Source organism: Mobula birostris, chromosome 14 (assembly GCF_030028105.1).
Source record: "Mobula birostris isolate sMobBir1 chromosome 14, sMobBir1.hap1, whole genome shotgun sequence".
Taxonomy (NCBI): Eukaryota; Metazoa; Chordata; class Chondrichthyes; order Myliobatiformes; family Myliobatidae; genus Mobula; species Mobula birostris.
In genome coordinates this window covers 52,758,147-52,780,775 of record NC_092383.1, presented here as the reverse complement: position 1 = coordinate 52,780,775, position 22,629 = coordinate 52,758,147, and the positions used below count along the sequence as shown (strand labels likewise).

The window sequence follows — 22,629 nt, the reverse complement described above, 5'->3', positions numbered from 1 at the left end:
CATCAAAGACAGGATTTACTTTCTGTTTAATTCCTTTTGAGTTTGGAAACAGTATCTTGTTTACTTGGAGAAACAAGGAAAGTATGTTTTCAAATGACAAAGTAGTCCAGTTTTAAAACACTAACAATAGTAAAAGTAAGTTGATCAGATTTGTAAGTCAACCTTGTCAGAGAAAATGGTCTAAGAAGTGCTTATTATGTTAAATAAGAAATTGTTTTTTACTGTCCAAAATGGTTTAAAATGGGATCTGAAGGATTAAAAACAATGGGAATAATGTGGGACTGGAACCAGGGCCAAGAATCACATTTACCGTTATTTTACACATGTAGATGATAACCACGTACTTAGTAATAAAAGCTCCAATTGTCTTTACATTACACCATTAGATTCTGGGTTTAATCAGGACAACAATTTTCTTAGTATTTAAGACCAAGGGTGGAAATATGAGAATCCGTTGGGTAGCTTTGTTGTATGCATTAAAAAGAGGTACTAGTCTTCCAAGGCTGGAATCTTAGGTAAAATTGACCAATTTTGATTAACTTAAAAGCTGCTGACACCATATCAGTGTGGATACCTTTGCTGGAAAATGATTAATACTGGTACTAGGCCTCTAGCATGAATTAATTAATATCCTAATATTGATTTGGAGAAATATTATTTAAAATTCATGCATAATCAGTAAATATTAATCTGCAAGGTTGGTCATTTTAATTTAAAATTCAAGATAGTTCTAAGGGTAACATGATTTTGGGCAACAGATAGGGAATATACAAATGTCGAAAGTTGGGAAAGGAAAATTCACTTGATTGACAATTGCAAATCATTTAGCAGTTACTGGGTTTATTTTTACATATTCAGCTGGAGGGGGAGGGTGCAGAGAACAAGGGCATGGTAACTTGAGGAAGTTAGTTCTGAGATAAGAGTCCATAAATCCACTTGGCTGGACCGTCTTGAAAATTTTTCAGTAGTCTCTACAACTGCTAATGAAAGACAAATGTATTTTATATTCAAATGCTGAAAAAAAAACATTCTGGTGCCAGAAAATACAGAAATGCTTTCCTAACTCCACCTATTGACCTTGCTGCACCTTGGGTGACTGTTCAACTCCTTGCTGGCACTGACTTTCAGACTACTTGAAGGTAAGACGTGTATGTAATGTTTGAACTACCTCTAACACCATGATGAACACCATGCTCTGACACTATTAATGAAATAGTGCTGAAACCAAGACCAAAATCACATTTGGTCCTATGGGTATATTTTGTTCACTTTCCAGCAAGTTGTTAGTTAATTCAATCATGTATTTTCCTTCAAGGTTCTTGGCCAATTTTATGTTTTGGGCTTTGAGGCTGAATAACGACAGCCTCCTTCGCTGATGTATTGCAAACCTTAACCAGTTTTAAAGTGTTATTTTGCCCATTCTGATTCCCACTTTTGTCAGCTGATATTCTCCCATATGGTGATAGTGTCTCAGATAACCATGCTAACGGTGATTCTGAAAGGAATTTTAAGTGTAAATCGTTAAGATTTAACATTGAATTTTCCATTCAAGTAACTGAAGATCAATTATCCTAAAATATCAAAGATTATTCTAAGCTTAACACATATAATACAATAATAACCACCACACTGACACTTAACAGCTCAATAAAAACAACTGAAAACAATACAATTGGTTAGCTTGTCATACCAATGATAAAATGATGGGGTTCTTGGGTAGAATTAATCTGTGCCAAAATTTAAAGGGACCTAAAGGGGTTATGCCATCACATTATTAGGTAACAAAATTAAGTGATGAAACCCATTCCAATCAAGGAATTGATAATTTTGTATGTCAAATGCAGACAATGAAATTGAACAATAAGGTTAGTATCATTACTTTTCAATATACATAATATATAACCAATTCCAAAATGCCTAGTGACATAGCACAGACAGCAGATATGACTCAATGTCCACAATTCTGCTGAAGCTCAACAGCAAAACATTAGGTTTCAGATGCTGCACAAACATTCCTTTTTTTTATTTATACTAGAAACAGTCGGCAATGTCAGATGTGCTTATAAGATCTTACAAAGTTGTCCATGGGAATAGATTCACTAATATCCAAACAGAAAAATCGTTCATTTTTTACATTAGGTTAAAACATCAATGCAATCTAAACACTTGTTTATCAAAAAAATCAAAAAACATGCCAAGTATTGTGTAATTTGATCCTTCGAATTCACGGCAGTTAAGCCCTAGCATGGTGTTGGTTAGTGGGGGGAAAATCTTACATTGAAGATGCAAGCTGATAGTAAGGTCAAAGAGCAGAATATTCTTAAAAGTTACTGTGTTTTATCAAAATTTACAGACTGCACTGCCAATTTATGTGTAATTGATGTCTAAATAAAATGTTTTTCATATGATCTTTTAAGAATGACATGATTCCCTAACTATTTTCTGTCAGGTATATATATCCAGACATTGCACATCCCTTGGAATAGTGTGATCAAGCAAGCACATCTGAAATATTGGAGAGAGCTGAGACTGCTGTAGGGTCTCTCCAAGGCATGCGTCCAGACAGAAGGGACCAACACTGCCAACCTTTTGCAGTACTCTGCATTCTGTGCAGCTGGCACTGAAAGGCCGCACTAACGTGGTGAGGAAAATTACAAAACTGACTCCCATGCTATGAAGATTAGCTATAAGAAATCATATTAGAAACCTCGATGTTTCAGTCTCATAAGCCTATCCTGATACCCCTGTAACAATATCTTGTATATTTTCTCCATTAATACAATACAGTTCAACATATCCTGCCTACATCTTAAACAAAATACAACACAGAAACAGAAGATGACAATACTTCACACTTCACATTTCCAACGTCTACAGTTTTTAATAAAAAATCATTAACTACATCTTCAAACCATACAAAAAGACATCAAAATACATGAGTCAAAAAGCTTGAAGCATCTCTGAGGAAAATAAGGTGGAAAATTCTCCAAATTTTACCTTGACAGTTGAAACACAATTATCAACAGTAGACAAGATAAAACAAGTAGGATACACTTGTCCAAGCAGGGCATCAAGTCATCCAGGTGAAACCAAAGTTAATGGCCCATCAAGGAGAAAACACCCCAATGTTTAATGTTATATTTCATGCAAAGGACAATGTCCAGGCCCCAGGATATCACTACATGTGTTTGTCATTGTAGACTGCAAGCCTAACCATGTTTAGCAGCTTCATCACTGACCTTCATTCCACAGATTGGAAGTGGGAATGTTTACTTCCGATTGCTTTACATTCAATTTCATTTGCAAGTCCTCAGCAAATGAATCAATCCATATACATGAACAACATGCAGGCATAGGCCGAAGATTGGCAGGTAATTTTCACTTCACCCAAGTGCCAGAAATGTCCATCTGCAACAAGAGGGAATCTCACCACCACCCTTGATTTCAACCGCACCACTGCTAGATCTCCTAAATACCCTTGGAAAAACCACAGGTATGTGCAGCAAAAGACTCAACCCCTCCAATCCCACAGCCTCAGGTAAGGAGTCAGAAGAAATGCTCTCCACTTGCCTGGTTGAGGCAACAATATTCTAGAAGTTTAACACCATCCAAGACAAGACAGCTTGCTTGATTGGCATCTCATCAATTCACCCTATCACAGTGGAGGAATAGTATATCAATTGCAAATGTATTGAAATTAATTGCACAGACTACTCTTACGGTACCTCCCAAATCACTGACCTACCAAGATCAAGAGCTTCCAGCACAAGAGAACACCAGTATCCACAGGTCGCCCTTCTATTCACACAGCATTCTGATTTGTAATACATTTCTATTCCCTAACATATCAGGTTGAAATGCTGGTATTCCGTACACAATACTACTATGAAAGTACCTTTACAAAAAGCATTAGTTTGCCTCAAGGTGACAGCTTGCCACCACCTTCCCAAGGGCAATTAATAAATGTTGGTCATCTCAGCAATTCCCCAATCAAAAGTGAATGAATTACCTCTGTGGGGATGCAAGTACAGAGAAAGCAATATGAACATTAAGAGTTAGAAAAATGTTATAACTGATGAGCCAGGCCATTAGACAAGCTTGCATCTCTAGGATGTACATAAAGTAACAATAACATGCCACACAGAGAATGACCAACTGAAACAAAATTCTAGAAAAGATAGGGTACTGATGCATTGTAAGAAGACAAGTGTCTTGACAAGAATCTGCTCAGGGAACTCAATGGGTCCAGTAGCATCGGGGTGTGGTGAGGGGTGGGAAGGAACTGTTGTCATTTTGGGTTGAATTCCTGCTTCAGGACTCAAGAGAGGATAGAGAAAACCACTAATGAGGAAATTAGGAGTAGTAAGACAGTGAGGCAGGGCCCAGTAGACCCTCCAACAATTTGATGCTCCAGATTCCAGCTTCCATATTCTCAGACATCTCTAAAATATTCTGGTTAAACAAAAGGCTGAAAAATTCCATTCATCTTAACTTCTGGCAGTTGGCAATCAAAGTGCATGCCGTGCAGAAAGAAGGGCACCATAACTTGTCAGGAAAGAAGAAAAAGATCTGCTATTGAATTGGGCCAGACTCTACCAAACTTTCCATTGGGTAGATCAATAGAAAAATCACAGGGAAAAGAGCTTCACATTGTCATTTACAGTCAATGTCATGAAGCCTTAAGTACCTCGAACTACTGTTAAAATTAGGGCAGGTTAAATCTGAATCAGTGACAAAGTAGCTAAAGAGCACCTGATTCTTTTCTAACTCCATTAACAAAATACAAACACATTAATACAATTATCTGTAAAAATTAATCAAGAAGCCATACCTTCTGATGCATAGAGATACAAGGGATTGCAGATGCTTTTATCTGAAGCAAAAATTGCTGGATGGGTCTCAACCAAAAACATTGACTATCACTTTGCTTCCACAGATATTGCTTGGCCCACTGACACTGTTCCCTTTAAATGCATAATACCACTTTAATGCAACAAAACAGGTTCAATGGCAAATTCCTACTATAGAATCTGTAATATCTGTAACAAAATATCACAGATGGAGGGAACCCTTCTGGCCAAGATAGTGCCTGCGTACAATGCTCCTTTGATTGACATCCTTTGGATAGATCATGAAACCATCTTTTCACTTTTTTTATGCCTTTTACATTTGTTTCTCATCTTGAATGTGACTCTGGAACTGTTGGAGCCCGTGTTTTGCTGTTTGGAGATTGTTTGGGTGCTTCAGCGCTCTGCAATCTCTGAGAGGATTCTGGGAGGTAGAGGCAGTGTGAGTGAACCTTGTAATGAGAAGGTTGCAGGATGGTGCACGAGCCAATGTTTGACCCCATTTTGCTGATTATAGCTTCTACTGTTCACCAATTAAAGTGACAAAGGCGACTGAAACATCAAGGCAAGAGTGAAGTTTGGAGATCGTTTGAGTGTTATTGCTCTCTGCAGCCTCTTAGAGGATTCCGGGAGGAAAAGGCAGCATGCGCAAGCCTCTTTACAGGCAGGCTGCAGGAAAGGGCACAAGCCAATGTTTGGCTGCATTTCGCCAATTAAAGTTCCCATTGTTTGCCCACTGAAGCACCAAAGCAAGTACAGAGTGAACTTGCTTTTTTGACTGGTTGCTCTGTATCAGAGCCTGCCACTGCACCCGGAGAGTGTTGCCCAGGTTTTCTTCTGCGATTTGGATGAGGACTTTGCACTATTGACTTTTTTTTAGTCTTATAGTTTTTTTTATATATATATTCAGTGTTTTTTGCCCAATCTTCTTGTTTTCTTTTGTGCGGGGAGGGGGATTTGGGAGTCAATGTACCTGATTCATTTTGTTCATTTTTTTTATGCTGGAGGAGGGATTTCGGGGTCAATGAGCCTGATCCCTTTAGGGTTTTGTGTGTGTGTGAGGGTGGGGAGATTTGGGGACCAATGTGCCTGATCTGTTTTGTTTGTGTGGGAAGGAGGCTTTGGGGGGGTCAGTATACCTAATCCATTTTCTTCGGTGTTTTTGTGCCAGGGGGATCATCCTATTCCACTTTTGATCCCCAATTACTGGCACTGTCCAGATTCATTGACTAAATCACTAGCTCTCAGTAGTTCCTCTTTTAACTTTGTATTGTAGCAACTTCTCAACCAGAGAATTAGTTACAGGCTTCAGAGATGCTTAACTTACACAGATGTGATAACTTCTCCTTATTCTCCCTGCACTAAGCAAATTTTGTGAAATAAGAGTACACCTTAAAATAAAGTACATTCTCACCTCAGCTTTCTGTTAATTATGTCCAAAAATACAGCCATAGGAGGTCAAATCACTACCCTGAATATTTCAGAAAATACCTTCATTTAGAAGGGTTTGGTTAGCTACTTATAGCAAAAATAGGAACAAATAAACAGATCAATTTCCTGTACTGTCTGAAAAGCGTTTGCTGCAAAATTACACAAAGAAAAGTTCAGAAGAGCACAAGGAAGCCTTAATGATGGTATAAGAATGTGGTGCCAGGCTACTAAAAGAAAGCATAAAATAATTGAAATGTTAAAACTTGATTTCCCATTTTACACTTGGCTTTGTACAGTTCTGCAACTTTGATTTCTTTAAAATGAAAACAAAGTTGAAAAGATATGTCTGCTGTTCACCAGTGTACTTGAAGCTCACCCAAAATTGGTGACTCTGTTAGCCCTGATCTGCAATTACTCCAAAGTATAATTTTTTCAGCACACAACTTTATTTTCTGCCTTTATGAGAAAACTGATCTATGATGGGCTCAGCATAGAAAAGGGCTATTTATCATCTCCTGATTGAAGTGATCTATTCAATAACAAAATTTCAATTTTGAATGGTGTTTAATGTTTTTCTAATGCTATGGAACCCACAAATAAGTTGGATTTTACATGCTAGGTTCCTTATGTAATGCTGCAGAGCCGCTTCCTGATTAAGCCCTGCAAAATACTTTGTCAACATTCCTATTTAAGATATTGCAGCATTCTTCACCACTTCAAGACAAGACAAATCTTAAATGGACACAAACATATTACTCTAAAGAATGGGCTTATTGAAAGATGGATCTGATTCTGGAAAACAAATGCACAGAACAAAATACTCTCAATTCTTGTAGCTAATTTATTATCCAGTAACCCACTGAGATTTTCAAGTTGATATGAATTTAGACTTGAACTGCATTTGCCTTTCAAACATTGGCTGTGATAGTTCTCAGATCAGGACATGGAGTTCTAACTCTTACTGCTTGCTTGTTCTGTAACGATTTATTATGTACCAAACCACCAATAGAACATGCAAGCTGCAAGTGGAATGCAGAAGTCTCTGCCAAAAATTGCAACAGTGCAGAAAACATTTAAAGGTCAAAAGCATAGCTGATCAGATCAGTACAATGACTAAATCTGTAACACTTTACAATGTATCATTCATCAGTACAAAATTCATTGTCCAGTCAATTATATTTAATTCAAAGTATACAGTACAAGGCAAATATGAAGACTTACAAGCTCTTGTAAAAGTATTCAGCCCTCAACCCTTTTTCCCATAACTGAGAAGTACAACCAGAGATTTTCATCAAATGAGAACTTCTATTTATGAATATGCTTCCTTTTTCACAGTAGAGCCCGAAATATAGGTTAAATTGTAAAGCATGAAAAACTAAAAATTCAAAAATAAAATGTCATCACTTCAGAGGTATTCATCCCCCTTTGCACAGGACCCAGTTGAATTTTGTCTCGCAGCACGGTGGAGCAAGATTTACCATTCCTTCTTGCAAAATTGCTCAAGGTGTGTCAGTTAGCTGGGAAGTGGAGGTGGACAGCAATCGTGAGGTCTTGCCAGAGATGTTTGATTGGATTAAGGTCAGGACTGACTGGGCCATTCGAGGACATCAATTTTCTTCATTTGAAGCCACTCCATGGTTGCCCTGGCAGTGTGCTTTGGGTCGTAGTCCTGCTGAAAGATGAACTTCCTTCCCAGTTTAAGCTTTCTGGCAGAGGCTAGCAGGTTTTTATCCAGGATTTCTATGTATTTAGCAGCTTTCATCTCCCCATATATGCCGACCAGATCTCCAGTCCCTGCTGCTGAAAAGCATCGCCATAGCCAGATGCTACCTCTGCCATACTTCACAGTTGGGATGGTGTCAGCTAGTTTATGTGCAGTATTAGATTTACGTCAAAAGCACCATTTAGTGTTGAGGCCAAAAAGTTTTATTTCAGTCTCGTCCAACCACAAGTCCTTCTTCCAAATTTTTACATATCTTCTAAGCGATGCTTTGCAAAGTCTTTATAGGCAAGGATATGTTATTTTAGACAGGGCTTTTTCCTTGCTGCTCTTCAGTAAATACCCTTTTTGTGCAAGGCCTTAGAGATTGTGGAGTCATGAACTTCATCTCCAGTTGAAGCCACTTTTCACTTTTTTTATGATGGACTACACTGAGTTCCAAGGTATGCTCAGTGCATTAAAGATGGTCTTGTACTCTTCCCCACATCTGTTCTTCTCTATTATCATTTGCCTGACTTGTGTTGCATGCTCTTTTGTCTTCCTTTTGGCTTGTTGAAAATCTACCATACTGTCGGACCTTACAGAGAGAGAGGGGGTATTTAATCTGGTGATCCTCAATTTTCTACATCAACAAATTGGGTGAGCTGGTAAGGTAATATATTGCACCTGAGGAAAGTTAGTGCTGTAATTACAAAGGGGATGAATACTTTCTCAGCCTCACAATTTTGGTTTTAAAATTTTAGTAAATTGTTGACAGGTTTTGGAATTTTTATTTTGATTTAACATGACGCACAATGTTTTGTAGATTTGCTCAAAAATTCTACTTCAATATATTTTAAATCTAGAAAATGAGACAGTAAAATGTGATAATAGTTGTGGAGGCTGAATTCTTTTTCATGGCACTGTGTTAACTAATTACTTTCAGTTACATTCAAGGCAATTTGGTCAATAATTGAAAATTTTATCCAAGTCTGAAATGAATAATTAATTTAAAGGTTTCTTTTAGTCTGCATTTTTGAGTAAATTATGATCCTAATTTTCACAGAAAATGCCACAGCTTTCTGGAAGGTGATATTACTTTAATTTTTATCATGCCCAGCAGGAAATGTTATCCTCTGTATCACCTTGCAGAGGAAACAACTTGATTCGTTGTGTCTGAACACAAAAGCAATTTCAGTGATTCTCCTGTTTGCTGAAAAAGGAATTGAGTTGGCTTCTTTCTCAAGATTCTCTTTCAGGGCACCACATTTAGCGTAGTGGTTAATGCAACACTGTTATGGCTTGGGGCATTCTGGAGTTCGGAGTTCAATTCCAGCACTGTTCTGTAAGGAGTCTCTGCATGTCCTCCCTGTAGAATGCATTGTTTTTCTCTGGGTGCTCCAGGTTCCTCACACAGTCCAGTGATGTACGGGCTAGATTAATTCATAATTGTAAATTGTCCCATGATTAGTTTAGGGTAAATCAGGGTTGTGGAGTTGCTGAGGCAGTGTGGCTTGAAGGTCTGAATGACCTACTCCACACTGTATCACTAAATATATAAAAAATAAGATTCTCTGTTCTCCAGTTAGTCTTTCAAACTCAAATCAATGGTAATATTTGTCCCCTGAAGGAGAGAAAAATATATACAAAAACACACAGCTTACAAATACTAGAGACAAGGCTACACAATGACATCAAGCAGTTTAATGACTAGAACCTTGCATTGGATCTGTTGTGCACAAGAATGTGTAGCCTGGGAAGAACATTTCAAAGAGTATATGGAACTTCGGTATTGCAAAGCACATTTAAAAAATAATAATGAGATTGATTTATATCACCAAAGTATCCTATCAATTTAACTTTCATCAATGCCACTTATTTAGTAAGGCTATTATCCCAAATCTCCATGGTGTAAGAGTTTGGAAAGAGTTTGCTTGGTATTAATCAATTACTAGATACAGTACTGTGCAAAAGTCTGAGGCACATAAATTATAGCTACAGTGTCCTAGACTTCTGCATGATACTGCAGTAATTTTATGTATCGCACTGTCCTGCTGTTGCATTTCATGAGATATGTGAATGATGATAAACCGAATCCTGATACAGGTCTCCATTGTGGGCTGAGAGGGGAGGGAGAAGCACAAGAGAGACATTCAGTAATGATCAATAGAAATTTGGAAATCAAATGGCCATGCTTGGTGCAGGGCTAAGTTTGTCTGCACCCACACCACACCCCACCCCACCCCACCCCCGGCAATCCTCCTTGGCCACCCGTCCCACACTCCTCCCCCGGTGCTCCATCCTTGCCATTCCCAACATCCTTTGCTCCTGCCAGATTTACAAACTTGCCCTTTGCTTCATGTTGACAAATACAGTACCATGCAAGAGTCTTAGGCACCCTACCTATATATATGTGGCAAAGACTTTTACAAATACCATACATTCTAAGCACAATAGACTTTTTTAATCCAAGAAGAATGCAAGTTAATTAAAAAATTAATCTAAATTTAATGTGACCCCCTCTTACATAGCATGTCACAATGCAGTCCACAAAAACATTTCTCTTTAAAATAATCATTCTTTATTATAGTAACTTTATTATAGAGAGAGTGTGTGAAAGTGTGTGTGTGTGTGTGTGTGTGTGTGTGTGCGCGCGCGCAAGCACGCACTCACATTTATGATCAGGGGTGGGTAAGGATCTCAACTTACAATTTTTGCTTGCATATTTTCAACAAGGCTAGAAATGCATCTAAAGAAACTAATGGAGTTTAGTCCACAAGCTTCTGGAGGCCAAATATGCCATTAAATTACAGGAAATTATCCCCTAGTCCAATCCTTTTGCCCAAGCAAATCAAAGGAAATGGAACAGCATTGAAAATGAAGTTGAAATTGAAGCAAATTGCAAAGCTGATGACAGATAAACTTACCAATTTGAAAGTGTTGTCAGAGTACAACAACAAGATTTGGATGCCACAATTTGCCAAAATAGAGTCACCATGGACATTTGACGAAGTAATGTCAACAAATAGAAACTTCCACATTTTACTTATCTTAGTATGAGAGCAGCAAAATATATTGTACTATATTAAAAAACCACAAAGAGTACACAAGATAATTCTTACTTCTCTAGCTGATGTTTCAACTCTCCCTTATTTGTCTCACCTATTCTTTTCTTCAATGCCTCCCTAACTTCCTTCTCTCCACCAGCTTGTTTTTTTTAATTTATCCAAAATTCAGTTGCTCACATAATGACTCATACCACTCATAACTCATCACACTGTGCAGCTGACCTATTCTTGTTTCCATCCAGCAATGCAGCAAATTAACAGCTCTCATGGCCTTCCCTCTGGTCTCTAACATCTACTGAACTTTTACCTTTCCATATAGTTCCAAATTTCTTGTATATGCTCTTTCTTTTGATAGATGGCCATGCCTTCATTCTATCTACATAATACCTCCTGTTGACCATACGACCATAAGACATAGCAGCAAAATTTGACCATTCAACCCATCAAGTCTGCTCAGCCATTCATCATGGCTGATTTATTGAGGTTTAATCCCTCTCATGCCTATTCTACTGCCTTCTTCCTGTAACTTTTGACGCCATGAATAATCAAGAACCTATCAATCTCTGCTTTAAATACACCCAACGACTTGGCCTCCACAGCCATCTGTGGCAATGAATTCCACTGATTCATCTCCCTCTAGCTGAAGAAATTCCTCCCATGTCGGTTCTAAAGGGGCATCCTTTTATTCTGAGACTGTGCCCTCTCATCCTAGAGTGACCGAGTATTCGAAACATCCTCTCCATGTTCACTTTGTTTAGGCCTTTCAACATTTGATAGGTTTCAATGAGATCCCCCTCATTCTTCCAAACTCCAGCGAGCTCAAACACAAAACCTTATACATTAATTCTTCCATTCCTGGGATCATTCTAGGAAGCCTCCTCTGGATCCTCTCTTTTCTGCGATAAGGAGCCCAAAACTGCTCTTAATACTCCAAGTGAGGTCTGACCGATGCCTGAGAAAGTCCAAACATTACATTCTTACTTTTATTTTATTTTGCAAAACAGCATGGAGTATGCCCTTTCAGCCACACTGTGCAACACCCAGCAAACCAGATTAACCCTAACCCAATCACGAGACAATCTACAATAAGCAATTAACGAGACCACACTCAGGTTGGACGAGCAACAACTTGTATTCCATCTAGGTAGCCTCCAACCTGATGGCATGAGCATCAATTTCTTGAACTTTTGGTAATGCCCCTCCACCTCCTCTTCACCATTTTCCTCTCACCCCTCATTTCCTTACCTGTGCATCACCTCTCTCTGGTGTTTCCCTCCCCCTTCCCTTACGTCCATGGTCTTCTGTCCTCTCCTATTAGATTTCCCCCTTTTCTACCCCTTTTTCTTTCACTTATTGAATTCACAGCTCTTTACCCCTCTCCCTCGCAAGTATCACCCACCACCTTGTACTTCTTCCTCCCCTCCCCACACCATCTTTCCCCAGTCCTGGGCCCAAAATGTCAACTGTTCCCTGTTTTCCATAGATGCTGCCTGGCCTGCTGAGTTCCTCCAGCAGTTTGTGTGTGTTGCTTGGATTTCCAGCACTTGCAGATTTTCTCTTGTTTGTGACCAATTAACCAACCCAGTACAAATCATTGCAGTCACTGACATTGCAGGGAACCCTGTCCTTGGGAGCTTTTTTGATCAGTGTAGTTTGGTACTCAATGGACAAAGGTCATGTTAGCACGGTTGAATGCACACTAATGGGAGATGAAAATATATCTATTTCCATCATGTTACATATTATGATTTTTGCAGGCACTATAAATTACAGCAAAAATTTCATATTTACTGTTAACTAATCTGGCATTTCTCATAGTTATAAAGTACCTTATCAATGCAGTTTTATATCCACATATACTTGGGACCTTAGCACCAGAAAGTAATTTAAAACAAACCATACATAAACCAACATTCTTGAGCATTGTCCCAATCTTCTTGTGTAATTCTTTTGATTCATTATTCCAATGTTGCCATCAAGGACCCTGCTCGTAAAAGAATGTGACAAGCATATATACATAAATCCAAAAGACAATATATTTTAAGGAGAGCAGAAATCTCAATGTATACTATGAGATTTTACACGATTCAAGCACACAAATATACAAACCACACACCTACCATAAGGGATTAAATGACAATGCCACACCATACTGCTTCAGTTATCAAATGGCTGATCTTTGATAAAAGTAGTGCAAGTTATCGAGTTACCTGTGGCACCAATCACAGATGAAGGTTTAAGATTGAGTGCTAGGTTTGGTTTACTCTGACATGGGTCACATAGGAGGTTGGTCTCTTGACTCTTGAATGAATGGTTAACATTAGATGCAAGCAGAGCTGTATCCTGGAGAGAGAAATAAAGCAGTTCAGTTAAGTGAGGGAGTTTCGAAAGACATACATGTAACAGCCAGAGGTCACTTCCTACAACTTGACAAACTCCTGAACTCGTGCTGTACGCTCAGACCCAAACGAACAAGTGACATAATCAACAGGCATGAAATAGCGCACCCCGATACCTTTCTCATCATTTTGGGGGATTTTAACCAGGCTAGCTTGAAATAGTTTCCAAATAATTATTATCAAGATAGCACATGTAGAACCAGAGAAGCCAACATGCTGGACTACTGTTATACTACCATCAAGAGAATTGTTGTGCCATCCCACACCCACACTTTGGAAAGACTGATCACCTGGCTGTACTTCTACTCACTAATTATAGGCAGAGACTGAAGACTGCAGCACTAGTAGTGAAGACCAGGAAGTATGGACAAAAGAGGAGCAAGAGTGCTCAAGGGTCTGCTTTGTGTTGGCGGACTGGACTATATTCTGGGATTCATCTTCAAGTTTGAATGAGTATGCCACAGTTGTTACTGACTTCATTTAAACCTGTGTGGATGAGTGTGTGTCCACAAGAACATACAAATCAAAAGCCATGGATGAACCAGGAGATTTCTAGTCTACTGAGGGCTAGATCTAGTCTAGTGACCCAAAACTATATGAGAAGGACAGGTACAACTTTCAGAGGGCTATCTCAAGAGCAAAAGAACAACTTGGAATAAGGTTGGAGATGGAATCGGATGAACGTCAGCTCTGACAGGGTTTGCAGGCCATTACTTCCTACAAAGTGAAACCTAACATCATTAATGGCAGAAACAAGAAAAAAATCTGCAGATGCTGGAAATCCGAGCAACACACACTAAGTACTGGAGGAACTCAGCAGGCCAGGCAGCATCTAGGAAAAGAGTGCAGGCACATTTCAGGCCAAAACGTCAACTGTTCTCTTCCTAGATGCTACCTGGCCTACTGAGTTCCTCCAGCATTTCTGTGTGCTGATCATGAAAGGCAGTCATGCTTCATTCCCATATGAGTTCAACACCTTAGATGCACGCTTTAAAAGGGAGAATAAAACTACAGCTTTGAGGATCCTTGCAGCTCCTGGTGACCCTGCGATCTCTGTTTTGGAGACCAACGTCAGTATCTTTCAAGAGGTTGAACACTCACAAGGCAACAAGCCCCAATGGAATACCTAGTAAAGCTCCGAAAACCTGTGCTAACCATTTGTTGGGGGTATGCAAAAACATCTTCAATTTCTGATTGCTGCAGCTGGAAGTTCCACCTGCTTCAAAACAGCAACAATCATACCAGTGCCAAGAAAAGCAGGGTGAGCTGCCTTAATAACTTTCGTCCAGTAGCATTCACATCTACGGTGATCCAATGCGGCCTTCTATATATTGGCGAGACCTGACGCAGACTGGGAGGTCATTTTGCTGAACACCTACGCTCTGTCCGCCAGAGAAAGCAGGATCCCCCAGTGGCCACACATTTTAATTCCACATCCCATTCCGATATGTCTATCCACGGCCTCCTCTACTGTAAAGATGAAGCCACACTCAGGTTGGAGGAACAACACCTTATATTCCATCTGGGTAGCCTCCAACCTGATGGCATGAACATTGACTTCTCAAACTTCCGCTAATGCCCCACCTCCCCCTCGTACCCCATCCGTTATTTATTTATATACACACATTCTTTCTCTCTCTCTCCTTTTTCTCCCTCTGTCCCTCTGATTATACCCCATGCCCATCCTCTGGGTTTCCCACCCCTCCCCTTTTTCCTTCTCCCTGGGCTTCCTGTCCCATGATCCTCTCATATCCCTTTTGCCAATCACTTGTCCAGTTCTTGGCTCCATCCCTCCCCCTCCTGTCTTCTCCTATCATTTTGGATCTCCCCCTCCCCCTCCCACTTTCAAATCTCTTACTAGCTCTTCCTTCAGTTAGTCCTGACGAAGGGTCTCGGCCCGAAACGTCGACTGTACCTCTTCCTAGAGATGCTGCCTGGCCTGCTGCGTTCACCAGCAACTTTGATGTCTGTTGCTTGAATTTCCAGCATATGCAGAATTCCTCGTGTTTGCGTTTTTAAATGCTTTGAGAAGTTGGTTACGACTAGAATCAACTCCTGTTTCAGCAAGGACCTGGACCCACTGTAATTTACCTTTCGTCACAAAAGGACTACAGTGGATGCAATCTCATTGGCTCTTCATGAAGCCATGGATCACCTGGACAATACTAATACTTATGTCATGTTGTTGGTTACTGACTAAGCTGAGCATTTAATGCAATCATTCCTACAGGTCTGATCAAAAAGCTCCAAAACCTGAGCCTCTGTACATCCCTCTGCAACTGGATCCTCTACTTCCTCACTGGAAAACCACAAACTGTGTGGATTGGAAATAACATCTCCACCTCACTGATAATCAACACTGGCACACCTCAAGGATGTGTGCTTCGTCCATTGTTTTCTCTACACCCATTACTGTGTGGCTAGGCACAGCTCAATGACCATCTATAAATTTGCTGATAACACAATTATTGTTGGCAGAATTTCAGATGGCGACAAGACGTACAGGAGTGAGATAGATCAGCTCGCTGAGTGGTGTTGCAGGAACTCCTTGAACTCAATGTCTGTAAGACCAAAGAACTGACTGTGGACTTGAAAAAGGGTTAGACAAGGGTACACACACCAGTCCTCACAGAGGAATCAGAAGTGGAAAAGGTGAGCAACTTCAAATTCCTGGGTGTCAACATCTGAGGATCTATCCTGGGCATAACAAAACGACGCAGTTACAAAGAAGGCATGACAGTGGCTATATTTCATTAGGAGTTTGAGAAGATTTGGTATCTCACCAAAGACACTCGCCAATTTCTACAGATGTACTGTGAAGAGCATTCTAACTTGCTACATCACCGTTTGGTACTGGAAGGTGGAGGGAGCACAGCACAGGATCGAAGTAAGCACCATCATGGACACTAGCCTCCCCAGCATCCAGGACATTTTCAAGGAGCGATACCTCAAAAAGGCGGCATCCATCATTAAGGATCCCCATTGCCCAGGACATTCCCTCTTCTCATTGCTACTAACAGGGAAGAGGTACAGAAGCCTGAAGGTACACATTCAATGATTCACGAACAGCTTCTTCCCCTCTGCTATTAGATTTCTGAATGGACATTCAACCTGTGAACACCACCTCACTACTTTTTGACATATACATACATACACGTACATGTATTCTCACTGTAATTCACAGTCTTCATTATGAATTCCAATGTACCACTGCCGCATAGCGACAAACTTCACGTCATATGCTGATGATATTAAACCTAATTCTGGTTCTGCTGCTTATATGATGCTGCATGTCCATGACGCAGCTGCTAAGCTTTACATTACATCTCTACTTGTTCATATGACAATAATATAAACTTGAACTTTAACAAAAAGCCGCATGACTGGCTAAGCTCTGGTTAAGTAGGGATATGGTTTCCACCACATTTTCTACAAACGGCAATAAATAACGACTTTATAATAAACTGATTTACCTTCCTTCTCGAGCTTGGAGGGTACATGCACTGGCAAGAAAAAATAGCCACCTTCAGAAAATAAATAATAAAATAACTTGAATATAACCAAGGTGGCATGATGGCATACTGGTTAGCACAACACTTTATAGTACCAGCGACCTAGGTTCAATTCCCACCACTGCCCACAAGGAGTTTGTGGGAATGGGTTTGTGGAACCGCATGGGTTTCCTCCGGGTGCTCCGGTTTCCTCCCAGCCCTAAGATGTATCATTTTGTAGGTTAATTGATCACTGTAAATTGCTCTCTGATTAGCCTGGAACTAAATCTGGGGATTGCTGTGTGGTGTTAGAGGGATTTCTGGATTGCGGACACTTACATTTAGCAACTGACTTTGGCTACCAGTCTTCACATCTGAAAATGTATTGTGCATTTAATTTGGAGTGCAGTTCTGAACAATGGGTTCCTAAAAGCTGTGAATCCCAGCCCAGACAATGATGATTAAAATTAATTTGGATGTGTGTGGTGTGGATGCGAACCAGAAGCATTTCAAAGAAAGCATTGTCCATACATTGTAAATACTGAGTTGTCCTTTGATGTTTGGCACATGAAATATAAAATCCCACGTTGGGCCAGCATATCTTTCCACCTAAAGCATCTCCGTATGATGCCTGCTATCCTTGTTTTGTCGAATAAAGAAGCTGCTTTATATCTACCAGTAATTTTCATTCACCTAACAACAGGTGCCATGGCTCGAAGGGCTTGAAGGGCCTATTCTGCTCTGTATGTCAATTAAGAATAACTCAAATAATACAGCAAATGTATTTTGTAAAGGAGAAGAAATTTATCCATGGAGGACTTGGGTTCTTTAGATGTCATAAATTGTCCCAGAGAGAGCATAAAAGTAAAAGGTATCTCAAAGTCCTCTGGATATAATTTTTCTGAACTTTGTAAACACATGCAAATAAAAATGTTTTGTTGCAGCATAGAAGTATAAACTTTACAAAATGTCAATAGGTTAATTTTTAGAAGAAATCAATACCAGCTTCACTTGAACCCAATGATATCGCTCCAATGCCACCTAGAAATTTACCAATGGCACCACTGTTGTTGGCAGATGGTGAGGCAGGCATTCAGGAGTAAGATAGGTCAGCTGGTTGACTGGTGTAACAACAACTCTGTGCTCAATGTCAGCAAAACAAAGATTGACTGGAGACTTTCAGAAAGGGAAGGCAGGAGAACATGCACAGTTCTCACTAAAGTCTCTGCACTGGAAAGAGTGAGCAGCTTCAAGTTCTGGTTATCAGATTCTTGGAGATTCTATCCTGCACCCAGCACACAGATGCAACCAAGAAGGTAGCACACCATCACCTCTGCTTTTAAAACTTTGAGATTCAATATGTTAAACACTGATGAACTTTTACAGGCATTTTGACTAGTCATATCATGGCCTGATACGGGATCGGAGAAAAAGAAGCTACAGGGGGTAATGGTTTCTCCACTATTGAGAACAGGAAGGCAACATCCAAAATTAAGGACCGCATCATCTGGGCCATTCTCTTTTCTCAATGCTGCCATTAAGCAGAAGGCACAATAGCCTGAAGATGCATACCACAGTTCAACAGCAGCTTCTTCCCCGCTGCCATCAGGTTCTTGAACCAACCTCAAAAACTTAATATGGTCATGGATTATTTTTCTCTAATTTGAAATTATGTCATTGTCTTTACTTTGTCATGTAAGTTATGCATAAAATGTGAATTTTAAAATAAGTTCATTAACTTATGTTTGTCATGTACTGTGCTGCTGCTGAAAAAGCAAATTATTCTGGCATTTATATTCTGAGTATATATACGTTATGACAATAAACTCAAATAGGTCCTAAAATCCTAATGATTAACCACATATTTACATTATAACTGCTTTCAATGTTGTACGTTAATACAAACTACTGCATGACAATAACATCAGAATATCCTAAAGAATTACAAGTATTGCTTTCTTTTACTGACCTGAGAAGAGGTGAAGGTTCGACCAGGCTTTGTTGTCACATCAGAGGATACAGAAGCAGAGCCAGCTGTCACATCTGGAAGAACCAAAGATACAGTTTTTTTTCCCCCTTTTCACTTTTGTAGAATACCACAGCACACCGTGCAAATGTTTTGTTCTTTCTTCATTGTTTTAAGCATTATTTACAGTGCTGCATCTCCAACCAGTCAATAGTTTCATGAAGTTTTATAAACCATGCTGACTTTGATTTATTTTATCATGAGTCTTCAAATACCTGGAAACCTCAACCTTAATAATAGACTCCAACACTTTCCCAACCACCAAGGTTAGGCTGACTGCCCTATAATTTCCTTTCTTTTCCCTTATTAAAGAGTGGAGTGACATTTGCAATTTTCCAGTCCTCTGAAACCATGTCAGGATCAAGTGATTCATGAAAGATCATGACCAATACATCCGCTATCTCTTCAGCAACCTCTCTTAGGACTCGGAGATGTAGTCCATCTGGTCCAGGTGACTCATCCACCTTAAAACATATAACGTACAAATCTGCAGCACATATACAGGCCCTTTGGTCCACAACGTTGTGCTGACCAGGTAACTTGCTCTAGAAACTGCCTAGAATTACCCTACTGCATAGCCCTCTATTTTTCTAAGCTTCATGTACCTAAGAGTCTCTTAAAAGACCCTATTATGTCGGCCTCCACCATCGTCGCTGGCAATGCATTCCATGCACCGACTACTGTCTGTGTGAAAAACTTAGCTCTGACATCCCCTCTGTACCTACTTCCAAGCAACTTAAAAATATGCCCCCTCGTGTTAACCATTTCAGGTCTGGGAAAAAGCCTCTGGTTATCCATACAATCAATGTCTCTCATCATCTTATACACCTCTATCAGGTCACCTCTCATCCTCCATCACTCTAAGGAAAAAAGGCAAAGTTCACTCAACCTATTCTCCTAAGGCATGCTCTCCAATCCAGGCAGCATCCTTGTAAATCTCCTCTGCACTCTCTCTATAGTATCCGCATCCTTCCTGTAGTGAAGTGACCAGAACTGAACATAGTACACCAACTGGGGTCTAACAAAGGTCTTATTTAGCTGTAACATTACCTCATGGCTCTTGAACGCAATCCTACGGGATGAATGCCAACATACCATACGCTTTCTAAACAAGGCTATCAACCTGCGAAGCAGCTTTGAGTGTCCTATGGACACAGACACCAAGATCTCTGATCCTCCACACTGCCAAGAGTCTTAACATTAATACCTGCAGTGCCTGCTATCTCTCTGCAGATTTGCTCTTCCAAGTCTCGTTGACTATTGGGTGGTCTGTAATACAGTCCCACTAATGTGGCCATACCTTTGCATAAGGACTCAGTGGACAAGCCCTCTAACCTGTCCTGCCTGAGCACTGCTGTAACATTTTCCCTGACAAGCAATGCTACCCCCCACCTTTCATTCCTCTGCCTCTATCACATCTGAAACATCTGGAATATTAAGCTGCCAGTCCTGCCCCTCCTGTAGCCAAGTTTCACTAATTGCTATAACGTCGTAATTCCACGTGTCAATCGACACCCTCAACTTGTCTGCCTTCCCCACAATACTCCTAGCATTGAAATATATACATCTCAGAAGATTTTTACCACCACTCACAACCTTTCTCTTTGCAGCTTTGCTTAAACTTTTAACATCATTTATTTTCACCCCAGTCCCACTGTCAGCTCTGGCACTCTGGTTCCCATCCCCATGCAAATCTAGTTTAAAGCCTACCCAATAGTACTAACAAACCTCTCTGAAAAGATATTGGTCCCACCTGCCCCAGAAGAGGTCCCAATGATCCTGAAATCTGAAACCCTGCCCCCTACTCCAGTTCCTCAGCCACTTGTTCATCCTCCAGAGCATCCTATTCTTATCCTCACTGGCACGTGGCACAGGTAACAATCCTGAGATTACCACCTTCGAGGTCCTGCTTTTCAACTTCCTACCAAGCTCTCTATACTCACTCTCCAGGACCTCCTCACTCTTCCTTGCTATGTCATTGGTACCGATGTGCACCACGACATCTGGCTGATCATCCTCTCACTTCAGAATGTCATGCAAGCGATTCATCTGCCATTTCTTTGTCCCCCATTACTACCTCAACAGCATCATTTTCCAGTGGTCCATTATCAACTCTCACCTCCCTTTTACTCTTTATATTATAACTGAAAAAAATTTTGGTATCCTGCTTTATATTACTGGCTAGTTTGCCCTCATATTGCATCTTTTCCCTCATGCCTTTTGGTAGATTTTAAAAGCTGCCCAATCACTCAACTCACTTTTGCTACCTTATATGTCTTTTCCTTGGCTTTTATGCAGTTCTTAACTTCCCTTGTCAGCCACGGTTGCCTACCCCTGCCATTTGCGAACAACTTCTTCTGTGGGACATATCTATCCTGCACCCTGTGAACTATTCCCAGAAACTTCAGCCATCGCTGCTCTGCCTTCATCCCTACCAGTATCCTCCTCCAATCCACCTGGGGAAGCTCCGCTCTCATGCCTCTGTAATTTCCTTTATTCCAATATGATACTGATTGGGCGACAGTGACTTACGCTTCTCCCTCTCAAATTGCAGTATAAATTCAAACATATTATGATCGCTGTCGCCTAAGCGTTCTTTATATTAAGCTCTCTAATAAGATCCGGTTGTGGACTACAGGAGGAATGGAGACAGGCTAGTTGCTATTGACATCCATGGTTCTGGGATTGAGAAGATGAACAGCTTTAAGTTCCTCGGCATAAACATCACCAAAGATCTCACGTGATCTGTACATATTGACTCTGTGGTGAAAAACACACAACAATGCCTCTTTCACCTCAGATGGTAGAAGTAGTTTGGTGTGGGCCCCCAAATCCTAAGAACTTTCTACAGGGACACAACTGAGAGCTTCCTGACTGGCTGCATTACTGCCTGGTATGGGAACTGTACTTCCCTCAAATCACAGGACTCTGCAGAGAGTGAAGTGGATAGCCCAGCACATCTGTAGATGTGAACTTCCCACTATTGAGGATATTTACAAAGATGTGTATTAAAAGGGCCCGAAGGATTATTGGAGAACTGAGTCACACCAACCACAAACTATTCCAGCTGCTACCATCTGGGAAATGGTGCGGCAACATAAAAGCCAGGACCAACAGGTTCTGGGACAGCTTCTTCCACCAGGCCACAAGACTGCTCAACTTATGCTGACACAACTGTATTTCTATGTTATATTGACTATCCTGTTGTACATACTATTATAAATTACTATAAATTACACATTGCACATTTAGACAAAGATACAAAGATGTAGCATAAAGATTTTTACTCTTCATGTATATGAAGGATGCAATAATAAAGTCAATTCCAGATTATTACCCAACACCCAATCCAAAGTAGCCTTTCCCCCAGGTAGGCTCAAGCACAAGCTGCTCTAAGAAGTAATCTCTTTGGCATTTAACAAATTTCCTCTCTCGTGATCCAACACTAACCTGATTTTCCTAATCCCCTTGCATATTGGTCCCCCATTACAATTGTGTCATTACCCTTATTACATGCCTCTTCTAGGTCCCTTTCCAATCTCAACCCTACACCTTGGCCACTATTTGGAGGCCGATAGGATTCCCATAATGGTTTTTTCACCCTTGCAGTTTCTTAACTCCCCCCCCTCAAAGGTTCAACATTCTCTGACTCTATGTCACCCCTTTCT

The 22,629-nt window shown here is 40.3% G+C and overlaps 1 protein-coding gene and 1 long non-coding RNA gene across 14 annotated transcripts in view; one reads left to right on the top strand and one right to left on the bottom strand.

Moving 5' to 3' along the window:
• The window catches only part of LOC140209900 (ankyrin repeat and SAM domain-containing protein 1A-like), a 409,914-nt gene that overhangs the window by 185,755 nt on the left and 201,530 nt on the right, over positions 1–22,629 (bottom strand). For 12 of the 13 annotated variants that reach the window (XM_072278542.1, XM_072278543.1, XM_072278544.1 and 9 more), the window contains 2 exons: positions 18,905–18,978; positions 13,256–13,388 (listed from right to left, as the gene is read on the bottom strand). In XM_072278542.1, the coding sequence (XP_072134643.1) occupies positions 13,256–13,388; positions 18,905–18,978 (207 nt within the window). Of the gene's footprint in view, positions 1–13,255; positions 13,389–18,904; positions 18,979–22,629 lie in introns of those variants that run through there. The other variant, XM_072278550.1, reaches the window with a different exon arrangement.
• Positions 932–18,695, top strand: LOC140209902 (uncharacterized). Its single transcript, XR_011889092.1, has 3 exons — positions 932–1,139; positions 2,450–2,641; positions 18,322–18,695. It is a non-coding gene; the product is annotated as an uncharacterized lncRNA (long non-coding RNA).